The sequence below is a fragment of the Excalfactoria chinensis genome, chromosome 1, assembly GCF_039878825.1.
Source record: "Excalfactoria chinensis isolate bCotChi1 chromosome 1, bCotChi1.hap2, whole genome shotgun sequence".
NCBI lineage: Eukaryota > Metazoa > Chordata > Aves > Galliformes > Phasianidae > Excalfactoria > Excalfactoria chinensis.
The window spans coordinates 50,299,964-50,320,165 of record NC_092825.1 but is presented as its reverse complement, the minus strand read 5'-3'; the positions used below and the strand labels follow the sequence as shown (position 1 = coordinate 50,320,165).

The window sequence follows — 20,202 nt, the reverse complement described above, 5'->3', positions numbered from 1 at the left end:
GCTGGCACAGCACTCCTAACTTACAGAAGTGCTGTAAACTTTCTGGTCAGAAATTCCCGAGCCAGTTAATAAAAAGAAAGCAGTTGTTGAGCAGGGACTGAAGCCAAACATGTTGAGAGCATTAGCGGTCTCAGGAAATGAGCAAAGTGCTTGAGCTGAGAAGTGCTAACTTGTGACTGTGTGTCTGTTTTCAAGGCCGTGTGTACGAAGGGAAGGTTTACACTGGCCTGTGCAACTGGTATGAGAAATGGGACCGACTGACTCTGTCCCAGCGTAAAGGACTGAATCATCGTTATCATCTGGGCTGTGGATGCAAGGTAAGTGGTGTTTCTATTTAGGTAGTGTTAAGATGTTAGAACCCTAGAGTTTTGTTTCCTCTAGCTGGTAATACCAATAATAGTGAATAGCCAGCGAAGGAAATAAAGGACAACGTTTTTTGCAAGGAAAATGGAACAGCTCAGCTTTAGTTTTGAGACTAGAGAAGAGATACATAACAGTGCTGTGTCTATACCTTTGTAACTCCACATTAGAGGTTAACTGGGCTTAGGGAAGCCTTTTAGAAGCCACACAGGATCGTTTGCAGATGAATGAAATCAGGTTACCAAATGTTTGGCAAGATATGGCCAGCTTTTTTTCCCTTTTTTTTTTTTTATCTTGTACAGACAAGTTGAATAGTTAAAACCTGGCAGCTTGGTGGTGGTACCAAGATTTTGCTCATGGCCCCAGACCTGCAAAAGAACAGCTAAAAAGCTCAACTTTTCTATACCCAAGAAGCCTCTTTGACTCTGGAGTTACCTGTGTGTGTGAAGTTAAGCACATGTTTACATACTTACTAAACTGAGGCTGAATTTTGATTTAGTAAGCGAGGTTCTAAGGAGAGGAATTTTTAATCCCTTGCTTCTGGTAGAAAGGCATTTTATATGAAGTTCTGTGTCGCCTCACTGGTTTGCTCTTTACAATTGCAGATTCGGCCCTGCTACTATTTGCCCTGCTTTGCCACCTCCAAGAATGAGTGCATTTGGACAGACATGCTCTCCAACTTTGGCCACTCAGGACACCAAGCAAAGCACTATGCCTGCATCCAGAGGGTGGAAGGTTACTGCAGCTGGTATAGAGGATGGGCACCTCCAGATAAAACGATCATCAATGCCACAGATCCCTGAGCACGCTGTACCTTCTTTATCTTCCCTCTCCCTTACTTGTGGCTGATCTTCCTTTGGACACTAACTCTTACCCGATCATGATGATGACAATGAAATTAGTGCCTGTTTTCTTGCAAATTCTAGCACTTCGAACACTTAAAAAAAAAAAAAAAAAGAAAAAAAAGAAAAAAAAAAAAAAGAGAGAGAGAAAAAAAAAAACAAAAGAAAAGAAGGAAAGAAAAAAGTCTGTGCTACCTTACTGAATTTGTAGTAGTTACCTTTTCCATTTTTGATACCACTCGTTTTGGTCAGATGACGTTTGGGAGCTTACTTTTGCACACCAGAGGGAAAAATGGAGGAAAAAAACAAACAAACCAAGGAGCTCTTGCTCTCTTACTCGTATCATTAGCTGTAGCAATATAATCTCTATTTTTTTAGGAAAACAAAAATCTAAAAACTATGCCAATTAGGCACTGTATTCTTCTGTGCGCTGGCTTCCCCTCGCCCCTCCTCATGCACTAAATGCTGAAAATGCGTAGACAAATCTGTTTAAAGGAGAACAGGTTTCATTAATCAGATTGGCAGATGAAGCAAACTGAAAAGAAACCCAGCTTAAACTCTGGATAAAAATGACATCCAAGAGAAATCCTCCTCTATGGAAGAGATTGGCAATGTGATTGACTCCAGCAGTGGGAGAAATTCACCTGGTGTGTCTGACCGCATCATCTGGTAAAAGCATTGTTGGCTGACTGTCCTATCTAATGCAGTCACAGCGTGATTGCAACAGCACATTTAAAGCTCTGGCTTTCTCCAGAACAAAGGAGAGAGTGTTTTGTATTTTTGTTGTTTAAAAAACAAAAGCCCCGTCCCCTGTGTTCAGGGAGGTAAATCCACCTGCAGCAGAGCAGATAAAATACTGTGGCATCCTGTTTTGAACAGTGTCGGTCCCTGAACTCTTTGCAGCTCAGCTTCAACAGCACAAACAGCTTGTAAACACCTTAAGCCAAACATGCAAAAATACCAACTGTAAATCGATCACACGGGAGAGGGAAAGGGGAGACTTGCTAGAGCTCTTACTATAAAAAAATCTATTGCCAAAATAGTGTTTTGCTGAACTAAGATGTAAATACATACACGTAATGACATAAGCTATTTTTGACAGGACGTGGAAATTTTTTGGTGTTAGAAACAAAAGAATGGTTTGATTGTGTTTTAAAGACAGAAATATTGACATTCCGAGTCAGTGAGTTGTTCTTAAGATATTGAAGCTCCAGTGTACCTGCAGTAGCGGCTACAGTCAATGTTTCCTCTGTACCCCAGCACCACAGTTCCTCCCTGCAGCTACACTTGCTGTGTTTGTTTATATGGCAAGAGGAAGTATGTGGGGGGGGGGAGCTAGGCAAGGAAGAGTGGTCTCCTAATAAGCGCTGGCTGGGATCACAACATTTCAGCTGCCCAGAGGATTCCTTCTGTGTCAAGTGCTGTTTTCCCCCTCTAGGCACTGTAAAGCATAGATCTGTGCATGTGCTCATACTGTGTCCTGCAGTGATGTGGGAGGAGGAGCCTTACTGTCTTGTGCTTTGCTGTTGACTGGAGAAGTTTTTTTGTTCTATTTTGTTTTTTATTAAGAAAACTATAATATAATTTTTCTTATCAAATAAAAGTATTTTAAGTTTTAATGATGGTGAAGAAGGGGTTCTGACAAAATGGGTGACTGAGTTTTGAATGGGGAGGGTTTGGGCAGGGAGAAGATTATGCTTAACTTCATTTTTGTATTATTATGATTATTTATCTTAAGTTTCCATATATCTTCAATTCATTCCACTTAGAAAGCAGAGCTGCCACCAGCAGGAGAAAGTGTTGCAGCGATCCCAGCCCAGGGCAATCCAGCATGTTATAGTCAGTGACCTTTTCAGCTATTGAAGAGTTGTTTGAGGCCTCTTTGCTAAATGGAAAGGAATGGATGTCTAAGATCGATCCTGATGCATTTTTATGGCTCTTCTATGCTACCAGTGCTCCAACAGATGTACGTGCCTTGAAATGCCCCACTCACTAGATGAATTGTTACAGCAAAAAGTGTCAGAGCTTTGTTTTCAGCATGAGCTTTAAAGGGCATTTGCAAAGAGCTGGTATAGGAGGCACCTAGGTTTGCTGTGTATTTCTTTTTTCCAGCTGCTGAGTGGCAATACAGAACTCAACACACTGAAAATCTGTTGGATTTTCCTGTGATTCAGGCTCGGAACGCTTTTCAAAAAGTCCTCTTCCCTGTGACTACTCCTAAATTATAGGTTGGAGATGAGAGGGAGAGTAGGGTGCTTCATAGCATCCATCATAGGTTCAGATCAAGAGCGTTGCCCCTTTTAGCAGAGTATGGGATCTGGCTTTTGGACACAGTGGGGCAACCTCTGTTTGAGCTGCCAACAAAATCTCCGAGGACTCCATCTCAGTTCTGAGTGCAGAGTGGAGCCAACCTGGCCAGCAGGGATGCTTCCACCCTCACTGTCCACATTGTGTGGAGTCAGCGGTTCTGGAGATGCTCCTCAAGCTCAAAGTGACCTCGCAAAGCTGATGTTTCTTTGAGCTGCAGCCACTTATCATGGCTTCGGATGCTGAATGAGAATGCCCCTCAAAGCAGTGAGGTGTTGATTTTTCATGTAATTGCAGCTCTGCGTATTTTACCTGTCACTGATTCATGTAGCTGTAGCTGAGACATCACAGTATTGCACTCAAATTATTGTGAAAATATTTTCATTCTAATGCTATGAGGGCTTGTGTCCCCAAGTAGGATATAACGTAGCTATGTGCTTTGTAAACAACAAAACAGCAACCACATTACCAGAAAACAAATTGAATTCACATGTTATATTGCAGACGGTAAAATATTTCTGAGATGCATACAGCTAGACCAGCAAGGGTTGGGGTTTGGTAGCAAATCATTTCCCTTGTTGTGTGAAGAAACAGTAGTTAAGACTTTTAAAAACGTGGAGCCAAAAGGAGGGGGAAGAATCCAGTAAAAATACATTTCTTTTGGGAAGCTACTTAATTTTGTTTCTGTGCATGCTATCAGGGACATGTGCTTTTTGGGCTAAGCTTTAGTTTGTGCTTGCATTAAGGACTTGCCTGAAGGTTCCCTTGGAGTAGAAGGGAGCTCTTAACGTGGCTTGTATGGGCTTTAACTCAGACTCTAAGACTTATTCCTTTCTCTCTCTGCTCTCCTTTCTCCTATCCCGCTAAGTCACTACTTCCCATTGTGAGACAAAGCTCAAAGTGATCAAGAAACATTTAGATGTTGTACTAAGGGACATGGTTTTGTGGGGAAGTATTGGTGGTAGATGGATGGTTGGACTAGATGATCGTGGAGGTCTTTTCCAACCTTGGTGATTCTATCATTGTTCTCAATTGTTAGAACACACCATGAGGGATGTGGGCACTGAGAGACGGGATGTGAGGAGGCAGGTATGAAGTTCTCCCCCCAAATACTGGGTACCGGAGCATATAGTGGCTCACACAAGTCACCTCTCCCATGCTCCTCACTTCACCCTGCAGTCAGAGGTTAGATGGAAACTATCAACTGCCCATTTCATATGAGCATGATTTTCGGGCGCGTGTAGGATGAAGGCAACTCTATATGCCAACATCGTTAGAAATTCTCTTCCTTTTAAAGTTATAATTATTTATATTTTCCCTTTTTTTTTTTGCTTGAGAGTGTTTTCCCCTTAGAAATTATAAAAAGTATGAAAACTATATTGAAGCCTAGGGAATAGTTTTCCTTTCCAAAAAGGGAAGAGATGGAGAACAGGAAGAGATCTGTGTTTGGAGTACCTTGACTGAAGTCCTCTTGGGATCACTGAGATACTTGGGGTCCCCCTCTGTGGTAGGCTTCCCTCACCCCTCTGGAGGACAGAACTGCAAGTTTAGGACTAAAATTCTCATGTTTTGAAAATCTTCATGGCCTTTTATACAGGACTATTTGGAAACCTAAACGTATCACCATATCCCATTCATGCTGGTTGGAGTACTATCTCAGGGTGATTAACAGCAAACACACTGCAGTGTTTTTCACACTAAGGACTCGAAGTAAAAGCCTCCATGGGAACAAACCTCCATTCTTTCAGACGCCTTTGAAAAAGATATTGAAAATGTCTGTTCTAGCTTAGGAAGGCAGGGCAAAACTTTTGCAGAACCCTTTTTTAGTTGGAATAAGTTTCTTTTGGTGTTACCAGTCTTGCCAACGAGCTTACCACTCCTCTAAGCACTGCTGCTTTGCCTGTACTGGTTTCCCATTCTCTCTGACACTACCCTTCCTTCACAGAGCCACTCTGCTGTTCCTGATAGCCATGGAAATTTGGGGAGGGAACCAAACCTGCGTGAAAAATCTTGTCCAGAAGGAATGTATTTGTTGCTAAATTTTCTAGCACTGTTTACAGTTTTCCTCCATGTTATTTATAAATTTTATATTCAGTGAATGTATATTGTCTTTTAAGGTAATGTTGCATAATGTTCACTTTTTATAGTGTCCTTTTATTCTAAACAGTAAAGTGGTTTTATTTCTATCACAGACATTCTGTCTCTGCTTCACTTATGTTAGTTTCTGCCCATTTAAATGTACACAGATGGATTTGCAAGTGGATTTATTCATTTCCTTCCCTTTCTTGATACCATTTATTGGGCTCAAAGCAGACATTCCACCTCTGGCAATTCTTGTTCTTTGGCGAAGACACCACCCTGTAATCCCACCTTCTTTCTGAGAGGTTGATCTCTTGATGACTTGTCATAAGCCCAGGAGGAGCAAGAAATCATTTTAGAAGTTAACGTATCCTACTTGTTAATTGGCCATAGGGGGTCACTGCAGATCAGGGCTGTCATAATGACTAAGTCACTTAGCACCAGTAGGGCCTTAGAAGAACAGTTGCCTGATTGCTTTTATTTCTAGCAAGCCAGGGGACTGTTGAAAGGTACACACCCATAGCTAAGGAATTGGAGATTCCTTGCATAGATCTTTTCTCCTGTGAAATATCAGAGCCGTGCATCTTTTCTATAGATTTACTGCTGAAGGCTGGGTAAAAATGCCCTCTTGTTATGAGAAGCAAGCTTGAGAGAAAGCATTTTCAACTAAATTAAAATACAAATCCAGGGTCAGCAACCAAAGCACCCATGTTAACTCATATAACTTGAAAACACCTCCAGGAAAGGAAAGGAAAGACCATGGAAGGGATATTGTTATCATTCCTGATACCTCGAGAAGCTGATGAGCAGTGTGCAAGTTTCACATACATTTGCTTGAGTGCTGACTACAGCTTTCTTGCCTTAAGTGCTTACACTCTCAGCTCTGGATACTGAAAACACAACTAGAAAGATCTTAGGAAGTTATGTAGACTCATTCCATTTTTCCCCGAGGCAGAAGAAAGAAGCAGACCCCCCTCCCAACCACCCCTACATCTGGGAAGGGCAGGTTGTAATTTGACCAAGCAGATTGTTGCTTGTGTAAATGTTTGGAAAGTGACTGATTTAAATCAGATTACTTCAACTTGCACGTCAACAACAGTGCGTGCTCAGATGATATTATCTACAGTTTTAAAAGGTTCCTGTATTCTTTGGGAAGTAAGCAACAGCATCTGCAAGCTGGTGATAAGTTACAGAGATGACAAATAAGTGAAATTAATTAAGATCAGTGCTTCACTAAACCAAACTACGATACTGATTGTAAATGTGTTTACATGCAAAGGAATCAGATTTTGAGACAAAAAAAAAAAAGTAATGATAAATTGCCAGGTAACACATTTGCAGTGAGAAGCTTAATCAGCTCTTCCAAAAATATCATATCTGAAGTGATGGCCAAAGTCACAACTGTCCCCAAAACAGTATGCATATCACAAATCCCTCTTCTTAAATAATGAGGATTAAATGCAACAGGATGTATCGATTATTTTGTCTTAAAGATCTGCAACCAACTCTTGCCCAGTACATAAGGACCATCCATTTCTTTGTCTTAAATGCTCACGCATTTCTCATCACTGCCATACTTGAGAGTTTCACAGTATGACTGTACTTACCTTCACCATGTACATGTGAAATATGAAAGAGCTGTTGGCCCCACAGCACAGTTAGTTAGAGAGCACGGAGTATCAGAGCAGCAATAAAAACTAACACCAAGTTTGCAGTGGGCATTTCTGCATCTCCCATTGGAAGGTGCCCTAAGAGGTTGGGATGGTGCCCAGCAGCCATGTGGCACACCAGGTGTTGGTAGGAGGACCAGACCCACAGGGCAAAGGAAACACTACAAGCTGAGAACAACCTCTGTTTTTGGAACTCCAGTTTTCTTTGACTGCCCCGTAAGGCTGATAAGTATTTCATGGATGGCATCCTCATGACAGACCAAGCAAACGTGAGACAAACAACTATTTCTGCCCCTATCCCAGATTTTTTATGTATTGTAAACAACTCTAGTTTGACAGGAGGGGAAACAGTTCATCTGAACAAAGTAATTCTCTGTACTCTCTGAGATGAGCTTTCTTGCTAGCAATTCTCTGTAAGCAAAAATTGAGGCTCTTCCCATCATACCTACCACTTTCTCATGCCCAAATCACGTTTATTGCTTCTCTCCCACCCATGCTGGAATCAGAAGAAAGCACAAGTACTCACCATCTGCTTATGGCTTGGGAAGAAAGTTTGCTCCACGAGAGGGAACTTCTCAGGACCCAGCGAGTTGAAGATTTTAATGAGCTGAGAAAACTTGGGAGGGACAGAGGGGGACCAAAAAAAAAACAAACAACAAACAACAAAATGGAGAGAGTAGATATTAGTGGTTTATTGTGCAACAGGTAAAAGCTTGCAAAGTGTTTTGATACTGGTGAAGGAAGAGAGTGAAAAAATGTTATTATGGCTTTCCCACCTTGCTTTCTTGAATAAAGAGAAAAGCAGCAAGTAAGAACTTGCACTAGTTACCCAGGGCCAAACTGAACAGTATACACAACCTTGGACCAAGAGATGGAGTTCAGGATCCAGAAGAGGGTCGGTTTGGGTTTAGTTACAAATCTACTAAGAACAAGCATTAAATTCCCAGAGGTGGCTGGGGAAAGGCTGGTGCCCTTCTTGTTAGAGGAAAGGGCTTAGAGGCATGACCAGGTAGGAAATCAGTGCCACACTTCTGAGCAGAGAGAAACAAAACCAAAGCTTTTCTTTGTATCTCTGTCCCACAGCCAAAATAAAGCAAGACATATCTACCCATGGTGTGAAGGGAGAGAAAATAGCTAAGAGAGAAAGATGACAAGCAGACCACCAGGTCTGAGCACCAGACCAAGGAAGCATGATTGACACTGTTGTCAATCATAACTGGCACTTATTATGCACTGAGGGTTTCCCAACATCCACCCAAGCAGAGCAGGAGAAAGGAGGCATCATCTCCTAGCCATGCCCCACCTACATGTCCCAGGTAGACACTGTCCCAGCCTGTCAGCTGGAGCTTCATCATTATCACCATTATTACCATCCTCATAAACTGTTTGTTATTAAGGATTGTGCCCAGCCAGATTGAAAGTTTCCCACAATAGGAGTATTCTGATTTCTAGTTATGTTCCAGAGATCCAACAGAAGTTTAGCACAGCGAGTTCCTGCTCTAAAATGATGATTTCTGTATAATCAGACTAATCCATACATTGTCTGCAGCCTCCCTACATAATCTGTCATTGATCAGATGGAAAAAACAACCAGATCTGTCTAAGAGAAACCTGATACCTTGAGATAGTATGAGAGTTAGTACAGATAAGGGAATAAGAATTGACATACATATTCGAAACCTTACAAATCTTAGAAGCAAATGCATGGATTCTTCACAATCACGCATCTAGCTACACCCCTCCCCCTCTGAAGAGATACAGCCCTGTTCCCATGGACAGTGCTGAACTGGTAGTGCTGTCAGTGATGTGGCAAGACCAGTCTTACAGGAAAGGAATGAGGCTGAATACAGTAGCTTGATTATTTTCATGAATGTTGAGAGAATAAAGTGATGGGGGATTGCTCGACAAGAAGTGAGAATCTTGGCTCCTGCTGAGCTGGTAGACATGGGTGAACTCACTCCTCATCAGTGTCCTATTTGCAAAGTGATTTAGAAACAGCATCAAGTTTCCAAGTCCCCTGAAACGTGGTAAGATTGAGTTAAGTTAACAAAAGGCCCTCGGCCTGGGCCAAGTCTCACTGTAAGTTCTTTATGTAAGTTCCTCCAAGTTTCTCATTAAAGCTAGGGGTGTATTCATCTTGAAGGCAATCTTTGTGTCACCTTTATCAGTGGAGGAAGGTGGCATACTTTAGTGGAACAGACATCTAGAGAACAAGGAAGAGAAGAGAAAGCCCCCTTTCTTCCAAATAGCATGGGCTGCCTGATCTTACACATTCTAGGCACTTCAGGGGAATGGCTAAATACAGGTTCAAACTCAAGGTTAGATTGCAGATAAAGATAGAGCTACTGCGATAGGGCTCCTGTCCCACTTCCTGGGCTAGTCTAAGCGAAAGCAATTCTCTACAAGAAATTGGAACTTGTCTTGGTAGGTGAGAAGAAATCCTCCTTTGAGAGTTAAAGGGCAATCTATGTGAGGAAACAAAAATGCAACCAGCACGTAAAAAAAAACACCAGAACTTTGGCTGCAGGGTGTGTGCCAGACCCAGGCTACGTGCTGAAGCAGCAGCTGCCAGCAGATTTGCAGACAAATTGGAAGAATTCTTTCACTAATCTCATGTGTCAAAACATGGCATTTAAGAAAGCCCAGGAAACATCAAGAGCTGGCATATCCCATCACTAACACCACCACCCGTTCATATGCATCAGTAGATAAGAGAAAAACTCCCTGTGTAGAATAATTATTGTTGGCAAGAAGGGTATTGATGTTGGGGGATGGAGGACAGTTTTCTTCTCCTTACTTGTACAAGACCTGCACATCTTAGAGAAGAAAAAACAAAGTTCTGTTTTGACAAGTAAAGTGAGGAAACAGGACTTACAATGTGACAGAGACAGGGAGAAAAACACCCAGGCTGGGAGCAGCACATGTCCTTTTCTGTGTGCGAATGCAGACCTGCTGAACTACGGACACCGTGATGTTGAGGTGACATCTGTGTTACATTAGGAATAATAACCGGAGCAGCTGAGTGGCTGATGGGTGGCATCCTAACTTCTTCCTTGGGCTTACTTTTGATGCATGCAAGCGAGAGTCTCAGTGATATACAAAATCTCTGCCTTTGGTATTGACCTTCATGAGTCACTTCCTTTCTTTTTTCCTTTTTGATGCTTACTGGACAAGACCTTGGCAGAGAAGTGCATGCTGCATGGTACAGGAGCCTCTCGGATACCTGATGGTAGAGCTCAAGTCACCACTCCTAGTTCATTTTAGGTGGGTAGGAATATTCTCATCAGCGATCTAACTAGAAATAAATGCCCCTTACACATTTTGGTGTCAATTCTTACTGCCTGTTGCTCCACTGATCTTAATGAGATTGCATCCAAGTCTGCAGAGCAAAACACGGCGCAAGGCAACATGGCAAAGTCAGAGTCTGAGGCACTTGGAACAGACAAGAAAGTGAAATACTTTGCTTGGCTGCTTGGTTTCAAGGTACTTGCAGGGAATCTCCAAAGAAATAAGAAGATCCATTCAGAACATCTCAAGTCCATTTGTATATTTTTAAAATGTTTAGGTCACCAGGGAGCCTATATCCCTCTGCAGCCCATAATAGGAGTCTACTTGGACTCTATAGGTGCCTGATATCAAGACTTCTAATTACCCACATCTTATAGATGCAAAAGCCGTCTTACAGTTACAGACCTTTCTGCAGGCCAAAGGCAGCCACTTTGAGCATTGTTCCCACTGGATTTTGTATCATGACTTTTATAACAATTTTTATTTTATTCTTATGAATGGTTAAAGCATTGTAGAGCATTATTTCTCCATAGTTCTGTGATCATCTTAAAACTCAGATTGCTTAGATCTTTCTCGCTGTGTGAGGTCCCCTCACAGCGTTTGATTCTTGCTGTGTTTTTCTTTTTTTTTCCTTCAGAAACGTGCATGTCAAACCGTGCCTATGCTTAATGCAAATTTTAACCTTTGAAGAAAAGTGTAGTACTGGAAACTGTCATTAAAAAGCAGGGCTGCGTGTTTGAGTAAACTCAAGGCCAAACTCAGCTGATTGTAATTACAGTTGCTGAGAAAACACTGTTGCAAATTGCCAAGGAAAAGCAGTCTCCCTTCCATCCCCCTCCACAGAATCATAAACATTTCTATGAAATGGAACTGTTTTTGGAAAAATAAAAGGGAGAGTGAAAAGCACATTTTTCCCAGGGGGTTTAATTTCATTTCTTCATGTGTCTCAACCGCTACGTCCAAAATTTTTCCAGTAATCTCTGTTAAGCGGATGCCTTATTTCAAGATGCCTGTTTTGCAATCGAAGTAGAACGTGCACCAAAGTGCTCTGTCCCTATCTCACACTCCCCAGCTATCACAGAATCTTCTGACTCTCCAGCCAGTGAGGCTTTCTGCCCTCAAATGGCCCAGTGCAACCTCTACCTGGGCTAACCTTAATCTGATAAAATTTCAGTGGTGCCAAATGCCAGCTCAGATCCATTTGAGGTGTTAGATTACTGCAGAGCATTACAATCATTTGTCTTTGAGGGTGATGCGTGCACGGGGGCAGTGGAGAAATAAAGGAGGCATTCTGTAAACCTAAGTGTTTAGAAGTGGTTTCTCTGACTTCTCTGGGATGGTTGTCTGAGCCAGCTGTATTCCATGTGAGGAAAGCATGGCACAGCACAACCAGAGCGAGCATATTTAGACCTGAGTTACTGGCAGAACCAATTTATCCCACACTGCCTTGCCAGCTCTACATTTTTTTTTTTTTTTTTAGTTTTAGTTTTTATTTTTTCTCAGTGTTCTGAGCTTGTTTTATTTTAGACTCTTAAAAATAGGCCTGTCACAGCTTGAGGCCCCTGTACGCCATAGGAAACATAATTACAACGAATGAGTTGAAAGCTGTCGACTGATACCTGACAGACTCCAACCACAAATGAGATGGAATAGGCCACGTGACTGTCTTCTCAGCAAAAGCACACAGGCTTCTTGTCTGGTCACTGGGGTCAGCATGCTCACAGTGAGTCAGACTAACTATAGAAAACACCTTGAATTGAACCTACTGCTGATCCCTCTTTTCCTTTCCCAACAACCCTCATGATTCAAATAGGGACTGAGGGCAGTGATGGAAAAGTGAGAGGTAAAATGGAGGTGGTGGAGTCACCATCCCTGGAGGTGTTCAAGAACTGTGTTGATGTGGCACTGAGAGACACGGTTAGTGGGCATGGTGGGGATGGGCTGGTGGTTGGACTAAATAATCTCAGAGGTCTTCTCCAACCTTGACAACATATGATTCTATTTTTTCTCTGGATGTGAGGACCTAAGTTACCTAGTGCATTACTACACCACAACAGGTTCAGAAAAGGCAGAAGCCTACCTTTGTCTCAATGAATATTGCAAATATCCAAATATTGCAAAAGGTTGAAAGCTGAGAAGACTTTGAATAAAACCAGTTCCATTTTTTGATAGAAACTGGGTTAAACCCAACACTATGAAAGAAAAGTCTGATTTATTACACACCTCACCTAGACTTAAACCATGGGTCTGAAGGCTCATAGACTTCTTATTGCAAGAAAACAAGAACCAAAAAGTCTGAAGTAAAGAGAAAGACACTGTTTACAGCATGAGCTAATTAAATCCCATCCCCAACTATATTTGGTCAATGAATAGCAGAAATCCCTACAAACATTTGAAAGATTTCTATGGGGGAGTACATTGGAAAGAAGCATCTCCTTGCCACATCCGCATAGGTTGTATCTGCCTTCTTCAGACCTAGAAGAGTGCAGGAAAATTTCCCATTCTGGGAGCAGCAGTGATCAGGGAGACTACTTTGGAATGAAATTGCTTGGAAGACCCAAATACGCACTGAAGAAATGCACCAGTATCTTAATCTTTCTTGCAGGTGCTATGACAGCCAGTCTTATTCCTCAGGCTCTCCTGCTCCTTCAGTTCTTGATGACTTTGAGTTTGTTATAAAACAGATCTGGGGAATTATTGCAAACTTCAGGGCTGAGATACACCAATTCTAGAATTTTTTTTTTTAATGTTTCTTGAGATTTCTGCATGAACTTGACAAAATTTAAACAACAGGTGAAGGAGGCTCACAGCATACGATACCATCACAGAATGGTTTGGGTTGGAAGGTACTGTTAAGGTCACTCATTTCCAACCCCCTGCTATAGACAGGGACACCTCCCTCTAGACCAGGCTGCACCTGAGCTCCCCTGGGTTGGCCCTGCCTTCCCACCAAGTGCTCAATCACTGCTTCAAGCTGTGACTCGACATTTCTACTACACTGCTCTATTGGTCCCAGATATCTACTTCACAGTGCTGGCATCTAGCAGAGTTGAGTCATTACTTACCACCCACGGTTTGCTGCAGAAGTTGTAGATAGAGTAGAGGGAGTTGACTGCGTGGATGCCACCATACTGGAGACCAATGATGAGGCTGCGGAAGTCTTCTCCTAATGCCATGCTGTAGGCGTGCTGTCGGATAAGGACAAAGTCGGGCTTGAAGGACCTGAAAGAGAGCAGAGGAATAACACTACTTTTAACACTCAGCAACACTTCCAGCCTATCCCTGATTCCTCTCCATTTTTCCCCTCTAGTTTTCATGAATGTATGTTGTCATCTTTGGGCCTCTCCTCATGTGTTGCTTGTGCTAGGAAGTAACAAAACAAATTTTAAAAAATCCTAGTATTAATGAAAAAAAAGCAAAAATTCAATATAGCCGCAAATATGAGAGTGTAGGAAGAGGTCAAACAGATCTGCTGCAGTTTCCATGTTGCTGAGGCATGCACAGGAACAAGGCACACGTGGGAGCCAAGGGTCATAAATTCACTGGTGGGGGGATTCTCTTTTCTTTCAAAAAGCTTGGCCATATTTGGCAAGCTCATTGCAATGTGCTACGCAGATGAGGGAGCAAATTTGTTTCCTGATGATTGAACTTGATATTGAAGCAATGCCCAGTGGGTGGGAAGACCATGAGGGATTTCAAAAAGCTATTGTACACGTCCATGCATTAACATACATTCCCCCTTTAATCAGTTGACTACATACACAGCACATCCCAGGCTCTTTTGGCTGTGAGTCAATAAATAAAGCACAGGCATGGTAATGTAATTAATCAAATGAGCAGAGTCCAGAGCAGAATCCAGCACTGTGATTCATGGCGCGGACTTCCAGAATATTATTTAGCAAGTCTGGAGTTAGGACTCCTATGGTTCAACAGCAGCAGCTCTCAGCAAATCAACAGAAAAGCAAGGCCCTTTCTAGGCAAGCCAAGATGACACAGATTTGCTTGCAAACAATCAGATCTCATTCCTTGTCAATACTGTGCCTTTGGAGCCGTTCAGAAATCTCTGGATTTCAGCAACTGGAAAGAAACAGTTTCCAAAATGGAGCTCAGTGGTTCACTCTTGAAGGCATAGAAGGGTCTTTGCCTCTGAAATGGGGGATTATTTTATACTTTAAGAAAGGTTGCATCAAGGACATTGGAAAAAATTCCATTCTGTATTAAAGTTTTTCAGAGAAATGAGCTCTTTAACCAGGTCCCATTACCTCACTACCCTCGAACATTTTCCTTGCTAAGAGACTATAATTTCAATCCTTTGGATATATGAGCTGGAAATACTTTGGGTTTATGGTCCCTATTTATATTTCCATCATTTTGGCAGGAAAATTGGAGATGGTAAGTCTGGGCCAGATTGTGGCAACAAACTTTGTATACAGAACTCAGTGCAGCTTTGTTGTTTTAGAGCTGTTCTTTTTGTTTGTTGGCCTTGGGCTTTTGTTCTTGCTCTAGGCATGGCAAGGAGCATGCTCTGCTTTTGTGATGCAAGAGGCCAACTTTTGGAAATGTTGCGATTCCCTCCTGTGGAGTATTTAAGCCCCAGCATGTTCCCTAATGTACTTGGCACCAAAGGTGGTACTTTCCTCCAGCAGCAAGATGCATAATGAGCATCAGGAGGGCTGTGCTATCACTGTGCAGCTGATTTATGAACCTCCCTGGTGTCAATGGGGTTGAGGCAAGCATTGACTCCCTGCTGAGAAACAGCAAGCAAATCCAAATCTTGGAAAGCTTTGGCTACTCCATTCTTCTGGACTTGCCATGTAGAAAGCAGCCTGGAGGCAGGCACAGGTCCTCAGGAGGGATTCATCAGCTTCCTATGAACTAGACTCAATGTCTCCATCGAGCTGCTAAAAGAGCTGTAGTGCCTATATCAGGAGCCTCAGGCACATCCCTTAGCTCATTTGGCTTACAGAGCAGATGAGGAAGGAACCAGTCCTGGTTGGGGCTCAAGTCTTTTCCCCAGACTTGACTCTATCATTAGCTATCATTAGCCACACATGTAACGGTCAAGGCTGCTGCACTGCTCACATGAAACATGAAATCATTAAGGTTGGAAAAGACCTTTAAGATCTTCTAGTCCAACCATGCCCACTATGTCCGTCAGTGCCACATTCATAGAGATATTGAACACCTCCAGGGACAGTGACTCCATCACCTTCCTAGGCAACCTGTTTCAATGCATCACCACACTTTTGGAGGAGTTTTTCCTAACATCCAACCTGGTTTTGCCTTTAAACATCTCCCCAGAATCCCAGACTGCGCACGTGGTGCCATGTTGGGAAGGAAGCCTGCAAGGAAGTGTCACCCGCTGAGGGGAGAACACAGCGGCTGGGAAGCTGCCTTTAGCAGCTTCAGTTCTGCCAGCCAAAAGCTTAGAAAAAAGCTCTTGTCTTTTCAGATCCTGGCAAAGAAAGAGTTTTTCAGCTTAGAAGATGGACACAAGAATACAGAATAGAAGTAGAAAAGCCAGTTCTCAAGCTCTGCATCGTATAGGAAGGCAGGGCAGTCTTTCACATAGCAGATGAGGAGTGAATCTCTAAAGTGAAGGTGGATGCTGAATCTCTCTTTTGCACTATGGGACAATGATGATGTTCCCATGGATACTGAGAACAAGGCAGAGGAGTGCAGGGTCTGGGACTAGCTGCGAATAAACATCAGCCAGAGAGCCCGGAGCCTGTAGATGTCTGTAAAGTGGAAGCTGAAACCAGTGGCAAAATATGTGAGGAGGGGCTAGGAAGGATAGGAGGCAGTAAAAGGAAAATAAATAATCGCAGTAGGAGTGGTAGTGTGAAAACTGAGTAATGGGAGTACACATGAGATGAAGAGAAAAAGGCTTAATTGCTTCACACAAGAGGATTCATGCTCTTCTGTAGGTTACTTTTGCAAGCTACTCCTCATTCTCAATGTGCAAATCTTCAACATAGTGAGTCTTGGATTTGGAACAACCAACAGCATAAGTGGTTTTTTTGGTTTTTTTTTTGCTAGTTCAAACCAAGCCCATAGTATCTCACACGACAGAAAGTTCAGAACCTTGGCAGAAAAAGGGTTAGGCAGAAGTCCCACATTTGAAACACTGCTGCCAAAAACACTGTGAGAGCCAAACTCAGTACCACCTCCTGTGCTGAGGTCCTAAGCACCCCAGCCCATCAGGTCTAGAAGAGGAACACAAGCCCTTTGTCTTCACTAGATTTTATTGCTCTCTACAAAGACCTGAAGGGAGATTGTAGTGAGGTGGAGGTTGGCCTCTTCTCCTATGTAACCAGCAATAGGACCGGAGGGAATGGCCTCAAGTTGTACCAGGGGAGATTCAGGTTGAACACTGGGAAATACTTCTTCGAGAGAGTCAGGTGCTGGATCAAGCTGCCCGGGGATTTGGTGGAGTCACTGTCTCAGAAGGTGTTCAAGAAGTGTTTAGATGTTGTACTAGGGGACGTGGTTCAGTGGGAAATATTGGTGATAGATGGACAGTTGGACTGGATGATTTTAGAAGCCTTTTCCAACCTTAGTGATTCTAGGAAATAACTACTCAGATTTTATTTTCCTCTGGAATGGAGAAATCCTTTCAATTCATGTGGCTGCAGGCTCTGATGGATGGAACAGCCACGGATGGCACAAGCCTGTCAGTGGTGCACAACAGGATCAGCCACCCCTTGGGTGAAGCAATTCTTAGAGGTGTCCATGACTCTTTCTCCCTTTACAGTGATTGCCTCCTTGTCCCAGAACCTAGCCATAGACCATGGCAGCCACTCAACTTGCCTTTCCTCCTGGTAACTGAAACCAGACCAGCAAAGTTAGTCACTTTGGATGCTGATGAGTTTCTGTGAGGGAGTTGCTGGTTCTGCCAATCCTGAGCCAGGACTCTGATGCAGCTGTGCAAGATGCTAGTTTCATTTAACAAACTCTCTATAAAACTCATTCCAGTGTACTCCGAAGTTTTCTTTCTTTCTTAGTGGTAAAACTATACTTCCGTGACCAATCCAAGTACAAAGCCCAGATCCAAAATGCCTAATGCTTTACAGGAAGGAAGAGATCTGACTACAGAATATAATTTCTTAGGTTGGACTCATGTACTCTTAAATCTGTGACAGTGTTAGCTGTCTTGATAATGGTGTCATCACAAGTGAAAGAACATAATTTAAGAGATCACTGATGATGACTATGGATGTTAAACATCTCAGGAGTAGGAGTTGATATTCCGATGACTCTGGCTCTAACTTCTTGAAAAATAAGAAAAGAATCAGCTCTGAACACTGACATTTCTCTGCAGAAAACAAGTCTTCAGCAACTGTGAATGGATAGAGAAGAGATGATGACAGCAAATCCTGCTGGGAGACTTTGTGCCATAAAGAGATTTCCTATTTCTTATTTCTGACTATAGACAGGAATCCAGCATGTTTCCTGTCCCTTCAGCTATTGTCTCTGAAGCACAGAGGCTTCATGGGCATGAGGAAGGAACGTACAAGAATAGATGATGTTGTCAAAATACCCTTTAAGCATCCCTTCCATCTCCAATGGTGAATAATCATCTGCAGCCAACTCAGACGCCTCAGCACCATGAAGAATTCAGAGCAACTTTTGCCTATGCTCTGGGAGAAGGATGCGCTCTCCTGCTCTCTCCTTTAAGATTTCCTGTCTTAAAAGGCACTTCATATCAAAAGGAAAAGATCTTCTTTGAACACTGATGAAGGACATCCTTAATTCAGGGTCTGCCGTTTCTGTTATTCAAAGAGACTTTATGCAATTTGCTGACACTTCCTACTAATGAAAACATTTTTTACTAAGTCCTACAGCCTTCCTATCAGCTTGGTGTGCCATGGAGAGGAAGAAAAGTGTGTAATTATGCAATACAATACAATAAGTTTTGCATTATTAGGAATTAATGGAGCCTTCAGGCAAGATTTGGTGGCATAAGTCCAACACGAAGGGACTGCCACTACCTGAGAAGAGCAGTAATCCCTCCAAATATGCAGCGCCTCAGGTATCTGAGAGCTAATCAAAATGGCATTTATAAATAGGAGCAAGTGTTTCATTTATTTTTTTAATTTTTGTTTTACCTGTGTGTTAATGGTATTAAGTTACTGAAAAGTAATAAGAAATCTACGACATTTTTCCTACTTACGTGTTGATGTTATGTTGGGTGTTATGGTGCAATGGGTAATTTGCTAATAAAAAAAAATCTCTTTCAGTCTTAACCTCATGACATCAATTTCCACAGAAAGAAGTAAACCTTGCTGTGGTTATTCAAAGAAAGAATGAATGTAAGAGTAGGCAGAGTTGGTTCTTAAGAAACAAGGAAGTAAAGCACAGAATAGAGAAAGGCCCAACTTTACTGGGCTGAAGGAGAGGAACATGGAGTCTTTTGGGACAATATGATCAAGAAATGTCTTGGAGAAAGCCATAGGATATGGGAGAGACCAGTGTAGAAAAAGCAGAAGGAAACAGGAATCGTGGTCTTTATACAGTCTTTATACAGATGAGGACACCTTGGAAGAGGCTCTGATTCACTACTCAGCAACAGACCAATAGTTAATGAGCTATAAAATCATGTCATGCACTCTCCAACCTTTTTTGTTGCAATCTCTGAAGTCTGTTACATATTTTACTTCAATACTGATTTACCTTGACAAAGAAAAGTGTGTAGATCCTGTTGATGACTCAGGGAAATAAAAGCCACATTTGTCAGCAAGAGCTTGCCTTTAAAACACTTGCGATCCAAAGCGTTCATAGGAAGAGATCCAGGCATTTTCCAAGAGCACACATTCAAGCTATAGCATAATTTAGGTCAGAGAAACTCTGGTAATCATATAGTCCAGTACTCTGCTCACTGAAGGACAACATTTAAAGTTACACAAGGTTGATCAAGGTCTTCTCTGGACAAATTTTAAATATTCCTGAGCACTTATTCCAGTATTTGGCCAATCATCTTTATGACCTTTCAGTCATCATCACCCTAGTCTATCAGTGTCCTTTTTAGACTAGAGGGTGCTCACAGCTGGACACAGTACTCCAGATGTGAATAGTGTCTCATTAGCTACACTCTTGCTACTAATGCCCGGTGGGCCATTAGGATACTTCACCACTAGTGCCTAGTGATTTGTTAGCCCATGAGGACTTCCCACCCTCCAACTTGCTGCCATCCAAAAGCTTGCTGAGGCTGCACTCTGTCCAAGCAACAGATAGTTAACGAGGCTCCAACTCGACTAGTATTGTGCAGGTGCAGCATGACTTTGCCCTTAACATCTCCATTTGTCCTTTCCTAGATGAAGCCATAGTAAAAACCCATGCAGAAAGGAGACAAAACAAGGCAGAAATGGAAAAAAAAATAGTTCATCAAGGCTGAAAAAATCTACAACAGTTCCTAATCATTCCTGTGTCCAGTCCAGGATTAACTAATTAATGAGCACTCTAGGCCCTGGCAACACACTTCTTATTGGAAAGAATTGCTGTAAATGTGAAAGGGGCCAGGGAACAGTTTAGTCTCGGAGATGCTCCCCACCCCTGTCTGCTCAGAGTGACTTTTGCTTTCTGGCAGCTGTCTGCAGGCCAAATGTTTTCCCAATATCTGTCAGCATCCCGCTTGCATGTCAGATGCGTGCCAGCTG

General features: G+C 42.4%; 2 protein-coding genes across 3 annotated transcripts in view; one reads left to right on the top strand and one right to left on the bottom strand.

The window, feature by feature from the left end:
- TIMP3 (TIMP metallopeptidase inhibitor 3) overlaps positions 1–5,704 on the top strand; it is a 37,451-nt gene extending 31,747 nt beyond the window's left edge. The window contains exons 4-5 of the mRNA XM_072342618.1: positions 196–317; positions 966–5,704. Of these exons, the coding sequence (XP_072198719.1) occupies positions 196–317; positions 966–1,163 (320 nt within the window). The 3' untranslated portion in view covers positions 1,164–5,704. The remainder of the gene's footprint in view (positions 1–195; positions 318–965) is intronic.
- Positions 1–20,202, bottom strand: part of SYN3 (synapsin III) — a 199,226-nt gene that overhangs the window by 128,218 nt on the left and 50,806 nt on the right. For both annotated transcript variants that reach the window (XM_072342582.1, XM_072342591.1), the window contains exons 6-7: positions 13,612–13,768; positions 7,785–7,874 (exon numbers count right to left, since the gene is read on the bottom strand). In XM_072342582.1, the coding sequence (XP_072198683.1) occupies positions 7,785–7,874; positions 13,612–13,768 (247 nt within the window). The remainder of the gene's footprint in view (positions 1–7,784; positions 7,875–13,611; positions 13,769–20,202) is intronic.